Genomic DNA, 16,602 nt, shown 5'->3' with positions numbered 1-16,602 from the left:
TCCATTTATCAATTCCTCTTTTCCACAAAAACAATTGAATGGCAAGTTGGTTGGCAGCATTTTGCAGGCTCACATCTGAAGATTTCCACAGGAGCTGTCCTTTTGGTTCCCACACTCATACCCAACAAGAATCACTCCCATGATTTCATGTGTAAGTTAGCAGTTACCAGGAAGTCACATGCCCCATGGCCTCTCAAGAGTTTCCAGATATCTTAACTGGACAGAAAACACCAGTGCCATGTCTACATTCCAGAGTGGGGGAAAACAGTTTTCCTATTTTCTTTCCATTCTTCAAACAAAAGTTGGCAGTATCAGCGTTTTATCTGACAGTAATAACCACCACTACTGCTTAAGCAAGGCTTCCTGAGTATCATAGTGTTCGTCAGACATCGGCAGCCTTGGGGTTTCTTGGGGAATACTCAACTACATCATGAAAAGAAGCCCTCGTTTCTGCAGGTGTGGACAGAAGATCAGTGTTGGAGGGAAGGATGCAACCACCCTTTGTCTACTCAGTCTGATAGATAGACAACAAGGAAACAACTTGCTCACCTTTCATCATTCATAATTTTTTAGCATCACACTATTTCAAGGACTGTACACAGGAACAGTTGATTTACTCGAGGTTTCAAACTAGAATTGCTTACACATCTGTTCTGTATTTGCTGGATATATATTCCTGAAATGGTATTTGAGTTGACCCACCTTAAGGGTCACTTACTACACCTTAACTGTGCTTCTGCAGAGTCTCAAACCCCTACCACAACTCTGCTTGCACCACTTTTAAGGCAGCTAAGCATTCTCATTGTTTCCAGGATACCAGGTTAAGGAAGGAAGCTATTTTAATCACAAACCTCTATAGGAAATAGGCTTTTAATTAAGGCTTGGTATTTCCCCATAAGATCAGGCTACTTCTAGGAGATAGTTCAATGCAGGTTGCTACAAGAGCTCCTGAGTAAGCATTCTACAGGCACCCATCAGTACCAGCCCCCTGAATTAATTAGGTAAATCCAGGAAGCATTCTCCTTTTCCCTGTACTCACAAAGGACAGCAGGCTTATCTTTTCTCTCAAGCAAGGTGCACACAACTCAATGCTGTATTTAATCTTCATTATAACATGCTTGCCTGTTGCTGGAATTAATTCTGACTATAGCTCCTTGGAAGAGAAACCTGAAGAGTTTTTTCTTAAAATGGAGTAGGAACTTGAACATGAAGTGTTGCCAACATCAGTCACCAAAAAAAAAAAAAAAAAAAAAAGTGTTTCACTTACACATTGGGGCCCTTAGAAGAACAGGAGAGCGGTTATACTTTGTGATGCGTATGTAGGCACACAGGTTTACAGTCATCCTGCATCTGTAGGGTAACTTTCATTCAACAGCCTGCTTCAGCCTCCACCAGTGAGGTTGGAGCAGAAGGGTGGAATGGTAGTAGTGCCAACAGCACACAAGAGACAAAACTGCCTGGTAACAAGGCCTCTGGTGCAAAGCAGGGCAAGGGAGCACAGCAAGAGTGCATTCTCCACTGTGCTGAGGGAATAAGGATTCCCAGAGAGCATACTTCATTCTCTTTCTGTTAGAGAGCTGTATAAGAGCTAGCAGGACAGACATTCTTTAACAATTTTCACATTTATCAGTGGCCAGTGTTTTTGACATTCTAGACACATAGATGCAACTTTTAAAAGAGTTCTGCTTTCACTGGAGACTATCTGGAATTTCTACCTCCGTGTTTAGACTTCATTGTACTGCGGCTTTATACTGGTAAGTAGCCAAGTGACCTCTTGATACCACTACTGTATTGTAAAGTATTCATTATTTTTCATTATGATGACCCAGTGCTTAAAATGAAAGCATACCTTGTGCCTGCATCAAATGACTTCTTAAGAAACAAAAATTTTTAGCCTCATCATGCATTAGTACCTCATTGGTACATTATCAGGCATGTAAGGAATTTCATGAGACTGAGTCCAAAGAACTGACACACACACCATAAAAGGGCTTTTAAAATTATTCACATGCAGCAGAGACTAAGAATTTTCCTTGCAGCTCAAAAAAATATAAAGAAAAGTAAATTTAATCTGTATACCACTTTTCTGAGTCTTCACACTCATTTACTGAAAAACAATGACTTGACACTTGTACCATACAGAAAAGTTAAGACCTCAGATAAAGGAATCAGCAGTGTAACAAAAAGATGGAATTGTCTGCAATAGTTAGGTCCATAAAGATACTTAGACATCTGAAACTAATGTTAGCTGTAAAATATGAGACTCAGGCAGAAATACATTCAGTGCTGAGGCTTGAAACTGAAGGTGTAAAGACAGCAGCAGGTATCGCTATTTCTGTTCTTCTTGGTCACAGGTTCTTGTTTTCTTCTCAGGGAAGGCTTCTGTATATTGAATTCCAACTTTATTCTCATGATTGGAGTCCCATGACAAAACCCATAACCCATCTGAGCCTAGTTAAGGCATCAGCCAGGCCTAGGCTAATGGCCAACAGACAAAGAAGGTAGTGACTGGGTTCATCTGCATTTCCTTGGCATCTCCAACACAATGACCAAGAAACTGTCAATAACTAGAGACAGCTTTCTGCTGAAATCTAATCTGAAGCATTGTTTCTTCAAATTTATTCCCTGTGGGTTCCCTGATCATCCGTTAACAGGAATTAAAATATCATTTTCCAGTGTACGTTAAAAGCAATGAAAACTTCAGTTAGGTTGTAGAATTTGAAACAATCAACAAGTTACAGTGACCTTCTCATCTCAAGTTGCATGAATTACTATTCAAAGCCCTTTATTAACACAACCTTCAGATAAAGTAATACAAGCACAAAGGAACATTTTGAAGGCCACTTGCAGTGATATGGCATAAGTACTTCTGTAAAGGACATACTTTGGTACTTACAAACACCAGTACTAAACTAGAAGTAATTTCTGACAGCAAGCATTTAAGTACTGTTTCACAGGGCATTATTAAAACATCTCCTTTATCCAACATGTTCAACATCACCAGGTACATTTGAAATAAACTATACACCAAATATGACGTTGAGGGCACCCAAGGCAGTATAACTTTTTGTCTAAGAGCTAGAAGCAAGTACATCAACATCAAAGCATGTTTAGTGTAACATCACGTTGTCAGGTAGCAAGCATTCTTCTGCCGGGTTCTTTGTAAGTTACCAGTGAAAGATGGTCAACATAGTTTTGCTCATTCAACAGGCAGCAAGTTGTAGGCATTGAGAAGTTACTAACTACAAGGTGACCACACTTCTGATGGCATGGGATTACCATGATGTGCTCTTCATCATCAGTTTTACATGATACTAACAGATGGTCACACAGTGATGCTATTTAATCTTTTTCTCCCCTCCATTCACATAATAGAGATTGTTCATGAAGTTCTTAGAACAGCAAACATTTGTGTCTATGAACAATCTGTAACTACCTAAACACAGCAGCAACTGTAAGACATGAATGGAGTGACATCTGCCTTGTAACTTCGCAACAACAGCAATCTTACATTAACCAGGAGTCTGCACAGCTCATCAGGCTTTTCTGACAGAGGTTACCTGCTTACTATGGGTCCAAGTTCCTGTGCCTTTCTCCCACCCCAAACACTACAAGCCTGACACTCACCTCGGTACAAAGAGATTTTGGAGATGTTTGAGAATGCTTTGAACATAAAGGTTTGGTTCCTTAATAACTGGTAAAGGAATGGAGTCCTTAGGTAATACAAGAGCCATGATCCAATCTGTATATACGTCGACACAGTACTTCACAGTATCGCCATCCAGAGGGAGGGTCAGTCCATAACAAACTACCTCCATAGTCCATTTTACCTATGCAAAAACAAAAGAAAGTTGTTAAAAGTTTGGGCAAGTAAACAATGATCAGTGCACATTGGTTCTAATGCAACAACGTAACTGTAGTTATGCAGTACAGGCATTTCTATCTGATGTAGACAGGAACTAATGACTTACTGTTTTCATATGGTATCATGACTTTACAAAGAAAGTTTTCAGTCTAAACTGTATAGAGAAGTCTTCAAAACATACAACGAGCTGGACAACTATCAGGTAATGTTAACAGAAGACTTTCAAATTCTAGTAAATAAATACAGATGCTATACCACCCAGACTTCAAAAAAAAGTCACACAGTTGCTTCAACAATAACAAAGGTAACTCCACAAAGGCTTTAATGCATTAAGCACTAAATTCAAATCCAACACCCTGCTTCTTTAGCCTGAACTTCCTGGTATAGCAGCTCAGATAAACACCAACACCACACATCACTCACTACTAGGTCACGAAGTGCACTGTTGCTATGAACCGACTGCTAACGCAAACATTATGTAGATAACTAAACTAAAAATACAGTACATTTCAAAAAAAAAAAACTTGGACTACTAAAGAAAATTATTTTCTATAGCCTCTTTTATTTAAATGACCACTCTAGCATGAGAAAAATTACAATATTCAAGGAAATGCACTTACTTCTTTGTCTGTTTTTAATAAACTTTCACTTCCAACTGATGATGTAATTAAAGCTTGCCCAAGAGGACGCACCACTGCATTTGCCACTTCTCTCCCCACATTTTCAGGATAGCTGTGAAGTACACTGGTATTACCCTGATCATTTTGAATGACGAGATGCAGAGATCTCCACTCCGAGTACATAGTGCCTCTATGCTACAAACCAAATAATACCTGGGGGGAGGAGGCAAGAAAGACAATCAGTAGATATAGCTATGAAAACAGTTACCAAAACCGAAGTTGTTTGCTATTGTAAATTCGAGGTTAATGAATTTGAAGACCCATAAGAGATTATAACAGCTGTTATATAACCTTAATGTTTTTAAGGTACCTGAGATTTTTTTTTAAACCATTCCCCCCCCCCCCAAAGTTTCAGTTAGGAACTAGTTGCCCATTCAAGACACTAAAACCTTGAGAAGCAGCAGCTTCACCTTACATCTTCAGCTAGTGGCAACCCTGCAGAAAAAGTATTCTTGCTTACAGGACTTCCTTGGCTAAATAGAGAATCATTCTATATGTACGTATTTAATTCATATAAGCAATGGTTCCCATTCATACCTTATGCCCTTCTTCAGTTGGACAGTAGTTAGAAATACCAGGAAACTGACAAGAAAATCTTACCCATCTGGGAATACAGAATTCAGCTTTTTTTTTTTTTTGTTTTACATTCAATCCTAGAGCATACGATAATCAAAGTTTTCAGCCATCAGTTTTGAGTAACTGATAATGAAATGGGCATTTACCCTGAAGCAATGTAAGGCCTGACTGAGCCTTCGTGGATCATCACTTTAAATTCGGTCTCACTTACAGTTTCACTTTAACTTCACACATTGCTACCAAATCTGTCGTACTTGCAATATAGATTACTACTACATTTCTAACCCCTGTAAAGTCAATGCACTTCAAGTTGTTCAGCATAAAAAGAAAAAAAAAAAAAAAAAGCCTTTCTGCCTTAAGAGCAGTGGGCCATGCTGCAGCACCAGCACACACACCCCACCAATTTGTTTTTCGGCAAGCAGCTCCAGGCAGCACAGCGTGTGATGAGCCCAGCAGCTAGCCACAGGCTGTGGTCCAGCCTCAGCAGGCAGCTCTGAGATCGGCTCCTCAGCACAGTAGGAAAGCTAAGGCAGCACAAGTTTCCTGTCTGCTGGGACAGTTTTTAAGCTAGATCAAGATCTGATCTCACTCCAGTTAGACAAAGATCTGTACCACACAAAGGAGCCAGGAGAACACACAGCCAGGAGAGGTGGCAAGAGCAGGTTTTCATACCTACTCCAAGTAACTTAGAGGTGCTGTTCCAGCAGGTGCCTAAGCCATCAGAACTGGGACAGCACCATCTCCCTCCTCCCCCCCTCGCACACCAGCGCTGGCATCAGTTACTTGATGCTGCTGACCACCTGAACGATAGGAAACAAGGAAAGCAGGGCTGGCACAGGAGGAAAGGCAGAAGCATGGCACAGCTCAGATCAGCTCAAGCTGTCACAAGCAGCGCTCCGAGGACTGCTTGCCAGCTATCCTTAGCTGGCACGCTTCAGCAACTAGTTAGTTACACAGGGAATGTTTTGAATGCCTCCATTACACATTTCTTGGCCCAAAACCAAACAAGAAGGCAGGCCTGGAAATGCACCTTCCTAGAAACAAGCCACCCTTTAAACACGTCTGCCAATTGAACTCACTCCCCAAATCCTGACTTACACCTAAAAACCTGCACAAAAAGCCCGATAACTCCCTTCTGGGGAAGAGGCAAGGCAAGGCAACAAGGTCTTGGTTTTCCAAACTGTGTCCTTCCTGGTTTGAGGCAGCAGTCACACATGCTCATCTGACAGCAGCTTACTCAGAGCAGGTACAGCCTGCAGGAAGCATACCCTCAGTATCCTTTGGGCATTTTTTCCTCTGTGAGCAATGGCAGGGGAATGCCTGTCCCACCACCATCATGATGCTTCGGCTTAGATGAAAACACTTTCAAGACACTAGGTCTTGGGACACTGAGAAGTCAAAACAACAACAAAACCACCAAAGAGGGAACAGGATCCACAATCCCAGTTACAATCATCATCCTTAGTAAAGGCTTCGCTCCCTGGTTAACTTCTTTAGGTAGGTTTCCCTGCTGCTATCTTTTCCCTTTCTTCAGATCCTATACCCAATGGGCTTCATCTTCCCTCCAGTCCTACCTGAACACTGCCTTAGTCTGCAGCTTGAGCTGGGAGGGGAAGAACGAGGGGTAGAAGTAGGACTGCACCCACCCCATACACTCTCCTCTTCCCCTCCAGTCTGCAGTGGGTCTCCACCAGCACCACAGGCCCCCCCTTCCCCTCCATTCTCCCAGTTTTGCTGCTCCAAAGGCAAGTGCAAATGCACTCCCCATGTGAAACAGGAGTCCATTATAGAAACAGGTAACACCATTTGAGATCCAGAGTGTTGATTTAAACTGATTTCAGCTGCTAGTAGCACATGGTTTCCACCAGCATGTGTCAGCTGAAGGAGCTAGCAGCTCCTGCCTGGCAGGAACTTATCAGCCTGCTGATAAGTGCCAGCACGCCCGCCCTGCCTGCCCTTAAACTAGCACAGGGCTCCCAGAAGCATGGAAGCGTTGCACAGCACAAGGGAATTGTAGGCAGCCCCTTTACAGAAGACAAAAGTAAATCATAGAACAGGGAGTCACAAATTCTGAAGCATTTTGCATAATCCTCATTGTACTGACAGAAGGTAAGGTGACCACATCCCTTCGCATGTATCTCCCAGCCATGCCAAAGCAAAAGATGTACAGCTGTTTTGGCTAACCTTCCCAAATTCTGAGATGGAGCATCTGTAACAGATTTGGGATATGCCATGTCATATGTAAGATGTTTGACAGCAGCACAGGGGTAACCAAAACCTCTGGTGCCACATAAACCCAGCCTCCTGCTGGACTGCCAACACAAATTTAATGCTCAGGAGTGAATTCTATCAAAACTCATGACTTCCTTTGGTCTTGCCATAATTTTCTGCTATACTTATCAATATACAAGGAATAATGAACCAAGGAACTATCTCAGATGTAAAATCCTTTTGAGGCAGGATTCCCTAACGTTATTGACTTGCCTCCTACATTTATCTGCAAGGACTAAAAGTTGCTTTTCATTTTAGATCCTACTGACTGCCATTGGAATTGGAAACTGTCATCATCTGTTAGGACCGTGGTACAGCTACAGGCATCTGCAGTTCAGCTTCTTGAAACTGGACAGAAGTTGAAAAATGCCAGCAAATCACTTCACCATTACATCTGTTTTGATGTTGAACCTGTGAGAACAGAACACTCTGGCAGCCCTGTAACTTGCTGAAATTGCTCAATACAGAAGGTACCTAATGCTTCACAGAAAGAGGACCACTCCCTCCAAAGAGGATGTATTTACAACAGATTAAACATCTATACAACTTTGAAAAAAATACAGTTTTCACTCCACACAACCAGAGTGCCTTGATTTTAATTCCTGTTTTTGCAATGTATTGCATTTCAGTTTCAAGAATAGTACTCTGAGTGGCTCATGGAATCTAGGAGACTTTAAATTCCATACCAACAGAGGTACAAAATCACTAAAGACTTTCAGGGTTGCAGACTACCTAATTAAGGAGAGGAAGAAAAATAAATACAACTAGGAAATTCACCAAGAATCTTTACACCCAAGTTTGGGAACAGAACTCATTTATGTTCCTGGAGGCTGCAGTAAATAAAATAACCTCAGATCTTTACAGACAGACAGATTTGAAAAGAAATTTCTAACATCAACAGTAGTGGAACAACTACAGAGTTAAAATATGTACCATCTACTATGAAACTAAACATAACTTCCAATATTCCTTAGAATGGTAAATAATTTGAATATTACCTCCAGAGCCATTTCAACTCAGGAATTTTCATAGCTATCATCATATAAACCACCAAAATAGGATGCTTCCGCATTTAAGACCAAAGATCAACTCATAAAAACTCTAGAAGTAGGCAAACGTGAAAGAGTTACTAATGAGCTCATAAAACTGAAAATTTTAAAAAAGATATTTCAGCTTTATTTCTAGTCCCTAAAGCCTTCAGATGAATATCTGCAGCCAAAATATTTAAACTCCTGGATCAGTAACACTGGTGAAGATTACCCATCTAAATAACAGCCCCCCCCATTCTGCAATTACTTTGAAGGAACACACTAGAGCTCTGAGCAGCAGTGGAGTTTTCAGAGTGTGTGCAGGGCAAGGGTAAAGAACCAACATTTGTTTAGGAAGCAGCTCCTCGGAGTGGGTGCAGGGAGGGTTGGGGGCAAGCTTGAACATTTAGCCCTTCACGCTCAGCAACTTCAGATGTAAAAGATGTTTGCCTGCAACAAACACAAAAGGGCTTGGAGCATAAGGGCAAACTATCCCCCCAAAATGGAAGCTTCCTGGTTTCATCAGAACCAAAAAGGAAGAGCCTGAGCTGAAAATTCAATGGAAGGAATACTGTTAATAGAGTAGAAGCAAAATCCATCAGCAGAGATACCCAAGCAAGACCTCACTGAAGAGTGCAGAGCCTAACACAAACAAACAGCAATACAAAGGGACTACTCCATAAAGTTCTAGGATATTAAATACACTTCACAAGTATTTCATGCAAAAACAGGGTCTCCCCCTCACCCCGCCTTGACACTGATGCCCCTCTGCACTCTGATTTTCTGCTGGAGGGTACAGAGAGCAATCCAGGTTTTGGCAAGATGAGAACTCAGCACCACTCTCACAGCAAGTCCCCCAGGAGTGCAGAAGTGCATGCTCCTCTGCGTAGCTCGCCTTTGGAGCCCACCCAGTAGGTATGCTGCACGCCCAGCACACACTGCACACAGACACTGCACAGAGCAGCCAGCAGGCAAAACCAACAGACGGCCCACCTGTGAAACTCACATCCCACCGGCCCTCCTCTGCTGAAAGCCTTTTTGTGTGTGTGTGAAGTTGGCAATTTGTTAAAGAATAAACTGAGATGTGTCAGGATTACTGTTAAACGAAAAATCTACATTCAAAGCATGAAGCGATCAAGCAGAGGAAGAACAGGAACTCGTGTCCTCTGCCCCCAGGCCAGGTGAGCCATTATAGTGCTGCTGAGCAGAAGAGTGGAGCTGTGATGCTCCCCAGCCCAGGGAAGATGAATTTGCCCATCTTTCTCACCTAGCTGCAGCAGAAGTCAGTACACGAAGCTAAGCCAGGCAAGACAGGGTTTCAGACATAAGGCACTCTTTAAACCCCAGAGCTAGAGACTCCTCTCCCCCTGCACTCCCTGCTCATTAGGGTCTGATCCTTCTTCACCACTGCAGGTCCTGAGAACACCACTGGACACAGCCCTGCCAAAGCAGGAAGCCCAGGCACCTGCTGTGCAGAAGATTACTACCCAGGAAGTACCTGGGTACTGCCACAGCTGCAGGTTAACAAAGCAAAACCATCAGTCAGTTGGGTGACTTTTGGCTACTTTAATCTGCTGTCAGGGTTCATTACTCAGACATTGCTACTGGTTTACTTTGTGCTATCGCTCCATCTGTAAGAGCTGCGGTGAGAAAGCAATGTTTCAGGTAGGCTACCTGAGAATTTAAGGAGTTCTCGCAGCCCTCAGTGGTGCCAAAAACTGCTTAGGGAACTATTCCGTAGAACAGGGCATTTCCTTGGCCCAGCCCCAGCACAGTTCCCATTCAGCGCTTTATTTTACATTTGGGCTTCATCCCCGGTGCAGCTCCTTGTGCAACTCTACCAACCACCAAGGCACAAGGAGGAAGGGGCTTCCCAAAGCCGATGCTCCCCTCAGCCTGGGCTGCGAGCCTGCTGCGGGGCCTCAGCTACTGCTCGCCTCCTGAGCAGCAGCCTGACCTGCTGCCCGCGGCCCCGAGCACCGGAGGAGACGGGAGACAACCGAGGGGCCCCGCAGCGCTTGCGGGAGGTCCGGGTAAACCCCGGGACACGAAACTTTTCCCCCCTCCACCCCCCCCGGCCCGGTGGGGCCGTTCCCGGGGCCTCAACACCGCCCTGGGCCGGCCGCCGGGGCAAAGGCCGGGACCAGGCCCAGCCCCAGCCCCTTCGGGAGCCCCGCGGCCCCCGGGAGCTCGGCGCTGCCCCCGGGGCCGCCGCCACCACCACAACCAGCACAGCCACCACCAGCACAGCCACCACAGGCCCCAGCGCAGGGCCGGGGAAGGGGGGGGGGGGGAGGAAAGGAGAGCGGCCGGGCGCGGGCAGCGCCGCCGCGGGAGGGCCCGGAGCCGCCTCACCTGCGCCGAGGGGCCCGGCGGGCATGTCGGGCCTGCGCGGGGACGGCCGCTGCGCCCTCAGGCCCAGGGCTCCATGGGGCCCGCGGCGGCCGAGGCGACCCAGGGCGGGCGGGCGGACACCGCTGCGCTGCGCTCCGCTCCCCGCGGCCGCTTCCGGCAGCGCCACAAAGCGCACAGCGAGCAGCCCGGCCCCGACACGCACCGCGCATGCGCGCAACCCCGCGGCTCCACAGCGCCCCGCCCGAGCGCGCGGGCAGCGCCAAATAAGTCGCGGGGGAGAGCCGCGCGCCTGCGCAGTCCGGCGCGGCGGCGCCTCCACCGCCCTCTCGTTCTTAAAGGGGCCGCGGCGGCGGCCGCGCGGCAGCTCCGTGCTGGGGGCTGCCAGCGAGCGGGGGCGGTCACAGCGAGGATTCGCTCGGGGCTGTCGCTGGGAAGCTCCGGATCGCCCCGAGGGGTGCAGTCCTGCTCAGCAGCGTGGTTCTGTGGTGTTCGGGGCAAAAAGCAGTTTTGCAAAAAAAAGTTCCCATTGCTTTCTTTTCTTTCCCTGACAGCAAGTCTCCATCTGCACAGCTGCAGGATTCAGGTTCAGTCTCCAAGCGAAAGCCTGAGTTAACCCCGCTGTGTGTTAACCTGGTGGGCAGGTGAGGCCCACACAGCCGCTCACCTGCTTCCATGGGAAGGGGGAAGAGAATTAGAAAGGCAAAAGTTAGAAAACTCGTGGGTTGAGATATGGACAGTACGATAAGTAAAAAGAGGAAATCAAACAAAGCAAAACAAACAAAAAGAAAGAAAACAAACACATGATGCAAAATGCAATTGCACACCACCAGCTGGCCAATGCCCAGCCAGTCCCCAAGCCCTGGCAGCCCTGTAAAACTTCCCCACCGGTTTTCTTGCTGAACACGGCATCGCATGACCTGGAATATGGGTCAGCTGGAGCCAGCTGTCCTGGCTGTGTCCCCTCCCAGCAAGAAGAACACCGTGCACCCCCAGCATGCTCACTGGCAGGACAGCGTGAGAAACAGCAAAGACCTTGTCTCAGTGTAAGCACTGTTCAGCAACAGCTACATCTATGCATTATCAACGCTGCTTTCATCACAAATCCAGACCACAGCACCATAGGAGCTACTGTGAAGAAAATTAACTTTATCACAGCCAAAAACAGCGCAGGCACAGTGGGACTGGTGTTGGAGCACTCGGGAATATCTCCATCCTGGGTGCCTGTTGTGATGCTGACCACATGGCCATTGCCCATCGAAGGGTCAGTGCAGGTGCAGGATGAACAGCACAGCGAGGCATGTGCTCACACAACTTTGCAAGCCCCTTGGCCTGAATAAATTGATATTAGCAGGTGCCCCATTTGCTTTGAAGGCACCACGAACCTCCCAGCTGGGGCTGCACGGAGGAGAGTTGTGGTGACGTTATCTTACCACTGCGGCAAGGTCTGGAGGGAAGCAAAGGAGCCTCAGGGCACTGCAAGTGGGAAAACCACGGAGGAAGATTACTCAGAGTGAGATCTTCCTGGCACAGGGACCAGACTGATGGCAAACCAGTGCTTTACCTACAAGGTGAGTATAAATGAGCAAAGGGGTAGGTACAAAGGAGTGCTCAGAAATGCTCAAATCACATCTTTGCCTGTTCCTCTTTGATCATTTATATTCCAGAAGTGCAGGGGCATGGGTTTTGCCTATGGTCCCTTTCACCAGCACTGACTGTCCTGCCTGCAACCCTCGAGGATGCCCCTGGTTCCCAGGCCAACTTCCAGGCAGCTGTCACCCAACCCTACAGGGACAGACAGGATTTTTAGGGATCCTGGGCAGAATGAGGACAGCACTAAGCTGTAGTTATAATTAAATCTTTATTATTTCACAAAATTTTGTAGTTAGCATAGCTCAGGATCTTATGATCAGAGGTAGGCCAACAGTTTTGCCATTAGTTTTTGTAATATCAGCAAAGTAGACAGCACAGATGAGTAGGACAATTGAATTTCATTGAGCGCATTTGGCTTAATGGAATTATCTGTATGGGTGTTGACCTAAACAGCCAGACATGTTGCCTGGATCATGTTTTTCATTTGCTGTTAGTACTTAACCAGTTGTTACTCTGCTTTACCTAGCAAGATGTCTTTATCTCAGCCCACAAGGTCTCACATTTGTACCTCTCTGGTTCTCTCCCCTTCCCGCTGTGTGGGGACTGAGCAAGCAGCTGGATGGTGCTGAGCTGCTTGCAGGGGTTAAGTCACAGCAGCAAATCTTCATGATTTTACATATTTTCCCATATTTTGATAAATTACATTATTTTTCATAGTTTCCATGTATTGGCATGTTAGAGACATGAAACTCAACAGGCTGTAGTTCTCCAAATCCCTTCAGAGCCACGCTAAAGAACAGTGTTACATACAAATTTGCCATGTCCTAGTCCTCTTCTATCAAGGAAGTTTTGCTTTATGGTTACATAAGCAGATAGGTGACTAATTTCTTGCTTAGGCTGCAGTTCAGGAGTGAATATGATCTGGTGCTAGCAATTCCTTCTTATGAGCAATTTGTCTTAAGATTTCTTCTACTGATTTCAGTTCAAAGCAGATTTTGTGGCTGACTCATTCCCCATACAGAGAAGTCGCAGTGTGGGAATAGCCCTAAACTGTTCTGTAGTAAACAGCAATGCAAAAGCTTCAGCTGCCTGTTTGAAAGCCTTTCATGTTTTCTCTCAGCATCAACCTATGTGCATTTGGATAGCACCCAGACAGATACAGGGGTTATCCTGGCCCCAGGCCTCATGGAGAAATTGATCTTCACACCTGCATCCAGCTGCTGCTCCCAGGCCCTGCCTCTCCCACCACCCGCTCCTGGTACCTGGGAGCAGCATCCCACCCTGTGCACCCAGCGTGCAGCCCCTGACCACAGCCACCCACTTCTAACCCAGCTCTGAGCCCTGTGAGCAGCAGGCTGCTTCTGCCCAGGCTGATTAGACTCCAGATTTGTCCAGTGGGCTTCTGGTAGGCAGAAAGGACGGTGCAGTGCTGCGTGTGAGTGACTGAATGGCCTGCTGCTGCTTCTGAGCGTCAGGAGCCCAGAAATGGACCACTGCTCCATTTTATGTGCATTTTATCGGCTCCTAATTATGCTGCACCTTGCATTTTCTTATTGGCTTTCTTCTATCATTTGTGTTTTAATTGCCTAATTATTGCACATATTGAGCATAGTTCCAGCTCAAAGCTCCGATCTAAACTGCTTCCAGGAGTATACATTCAGTTCATTCGATACCCACATCAGTTCTATATATTGTACAGATAACGTATGTACCTATAATGTGTTATAACATATAACATATCATAATGTAACATTGTAACATATAACATATTGTAAATATCATATCATGTACAATATCATATCATTTATATAATATGCACATTTATAATCATACCAATTTGCTTATATGCATATATACATATATATAAATTTAGATATTTTAGCTACTCCCTCAGCCTGCTCTTTTACCTTGAAACAATACTCCCAGTGTCTTGTGAAGATTTTATTTTGTCCTTTATTATAACCCTAGTGTTGTTGTCCCGCTTAGAGTTCTACAGGAAAAAATATTTAAGAACAGTGTTCATCAGTTAAACTCTCACATTTCCTGTTACTTATATGTAGTATCCCCTTACTATGTGCTGATACGTAGACATATTTTCAGGCACACTGTCGCGTTAAAGGGGTGTAGCTGATTAACCGTTACGGGCCCGGTTGGATTCAGAGTACTGAACCAGTCGGACATTCACCAAAACTGGGGGTCCGTTCGGACATTCACCAAAAACGTAATAACCACCTGGGGGTCCGCTCAGACATTCACCAAAAACGTATTAACCACCTGGGGGTCCGTTCAGACATTCACCAACAATGCATTAACCGTCTGGGGGTCTGGTTAGATTCAGAACACTGAACTATCACAGATAACCACCCTCACCCTAGTTGCATTAATGAGAGCTATCACAATGCAATCAAGTATGGTTTATTACAGCAACAGATAATCAGGTTCTTTTGGATTGCCGGTGATAGTGACTATCTGCAAAAGCAAGCTAGTATGCATGAAATACACAGGTGTTACAGGTGTTACAGGTGTTCTAGGTGTGTGTTCTAGGTGTGTATTCTAGGTGTGTGTTCTAGGTGTGTTCTAGGTGTGTTCTAGGTGTGTGTTCTAGGTGCGTTCTAGGTGTGTTCTAGGTGTGTTCTAGGTGTGTTCTAGGTGTGTGTTCTAGGTGTGTGTTCTAGGTGTGTGTTCTAGGTGTGTGTTCTAGGTGTGTTCTAGGTGTGTGTTCTAGGTGTGTGTTCTAGGTGTGTATTCTAGGTGTGTTCTAGGTGTGTATTCTAGGTGTGTGTTCTAGGTGTGTGTTCTAGGTGTGTTCTAGGTGTGTGTTCTAGGTGTGTGTTCTAGGTGTGTGTTCTAGGTGTGTTCTAGGTGTGTGTTCTAGGTGTGTTCTAGGTGTGTGTTCTAGGTGTTCTAGGTGTTACAGGTGCGCAGCCTAGAAATAAACGCGTTAAAAGGATCAAAGACTCTATAGAGATTTATAAGCAAATATTCAGATCTCACCCAAAGGCGTCCCAATGGGGGGGGAAGAGAGGCTCAGCCCGTCGACTGATCCCAGGAGTCAGGAGGTCCTAAGGATGTTGTATGTCCTTGGGATGGTATCTCCCCTGACGATGGTATCTTCCCTAACATCCCCTCTCTCTTGGGCCAATTTATATTATTTTCTATCTTTTAGGTGGAGCTTGAGTGGCTCTAGTCAAGCATATCTTAGTTATGATTGGTGTAAAGTTTTCCCGTTTCCGTTTAAAGTAATAGGCTCCGAGAAATTCAGAGCGCATGCTCAGTGAGGGGTGGTCGCACCTTGGAGGCGGGTAGCTTTTGGGATGGAGGTGTGTTTTGGTATTATAATGATATTATAATGAGCAAAAAGTACACTAGGGTACAGCATTTGTCAAAACATGACAGGTCTTTGGCTTAGGGTGGCAAAAAGTGCAGCTTTGTGCACAAGAACAATCGAGGCCCCACCTGATTACAGAGCCTAGCCGTGGTGTCTCCACTCCACTCTATGCTCAGTGGTGTTCCTTAGAGCTAGCACACCAAGTTTCCCCAGCGCGATAGCATCTAAGGTTGGGAGCCTAGGGAATGCTCAGATAATGTAGTTATGCCCTACCCTGAAAGCCTCTTCAATGCTGTACCTTTTCCTTAAAAGTGTGAATGTTAGTTTTATTTTCCTAGTTACTTCAGGCATTTACACCACACACACGTAGCATTAATTGCTCTAGTTTCCATTAGCCCTACTAGGTAGTGAACACAGAAAATAAATGCCAAACAAATACACGTTTACAGAAGAAAAAGCATGGGTTTCTAGAGGAAATAGTGGAAAATGGTGTTGTCTGTTTTCTAGGCTGGAAGACACGGTGCCATCCCTGTTTGCTAGTATTGCTGGCAATCCCAGCTGCTGTGCCTGGGACAGAGCACGGCTTGGGCAGAGACGTGGTTGTGCCGAAAACGAGTGGAAGTATTTTCCATGTTCAGTGGAGCTGCTGAGCAGGTATATAATCCTTTCACTAGTACTCTGTATCCCTCAACCATAAACTGTCTAGCCCACCCAGGTTAGCTTTCTGCCTTGAAAAACCAGAGCAGCCAACATTGTATTTTGCCCTTTTTTTCTACCGTAAAGCAGTATTCACCCACGTACACGTCTCACTAGTCAACTCAATGGATGTGCAGTGATGATGTGGAAAGTGTTTTTCAACATGCCAATGAAATAAGAGTGCTCCTTTCAACTCTTTCACTTTTATGAAAG

The 16,602-nt window shown here is 45.4% G+C and overlaps 1 protein-coding gene across 1 annotated transcript in view; it reads right to left on the bottom strand.

The window, feature by feature from the left end:
* RALGAPB (Ral GTPase activating protein non-catalytic subunit beta) overlaps window positions 1-11,026 on the bottom strand; it is a 65,458-nt gene extending 54,432 nt beyond the window's left edge. The window contains 3 exon segments of the mRNA XM_068700417.1: window positions 3,628-3,830; window positions 4,486-4,698; window positions 10,776-11,026. Coding sequence (XP_068556518.1) covers window positions 3,628-3,830; window positions 4,486-4,668 — 386 coding nt within the window. The 5' untranslated portion in view covers window positions 4,669-4,698; window positions 10,776-11,026.
* Window positions 11,027-16,602: the final 5,576 nt, after the last annotated feature.

Source organism: Anas acuta, chromosome 16 (genome assembly GCF_963932015.1).
Source record: "Anas acuta chromosome 16, bAnaAcu1.1, whole genome shotgun sequence".
Classification (NCBI taxonomy): Eukaryota; Metazoa; Chordata; class Aves; order Anseriformes; family Anatidae; genus Anas; species Anas acuta.
Note: the sequence above shows the minus strand (reverse complement) of the source record. Positions and strands in the feature narration are given on the sequence as shown.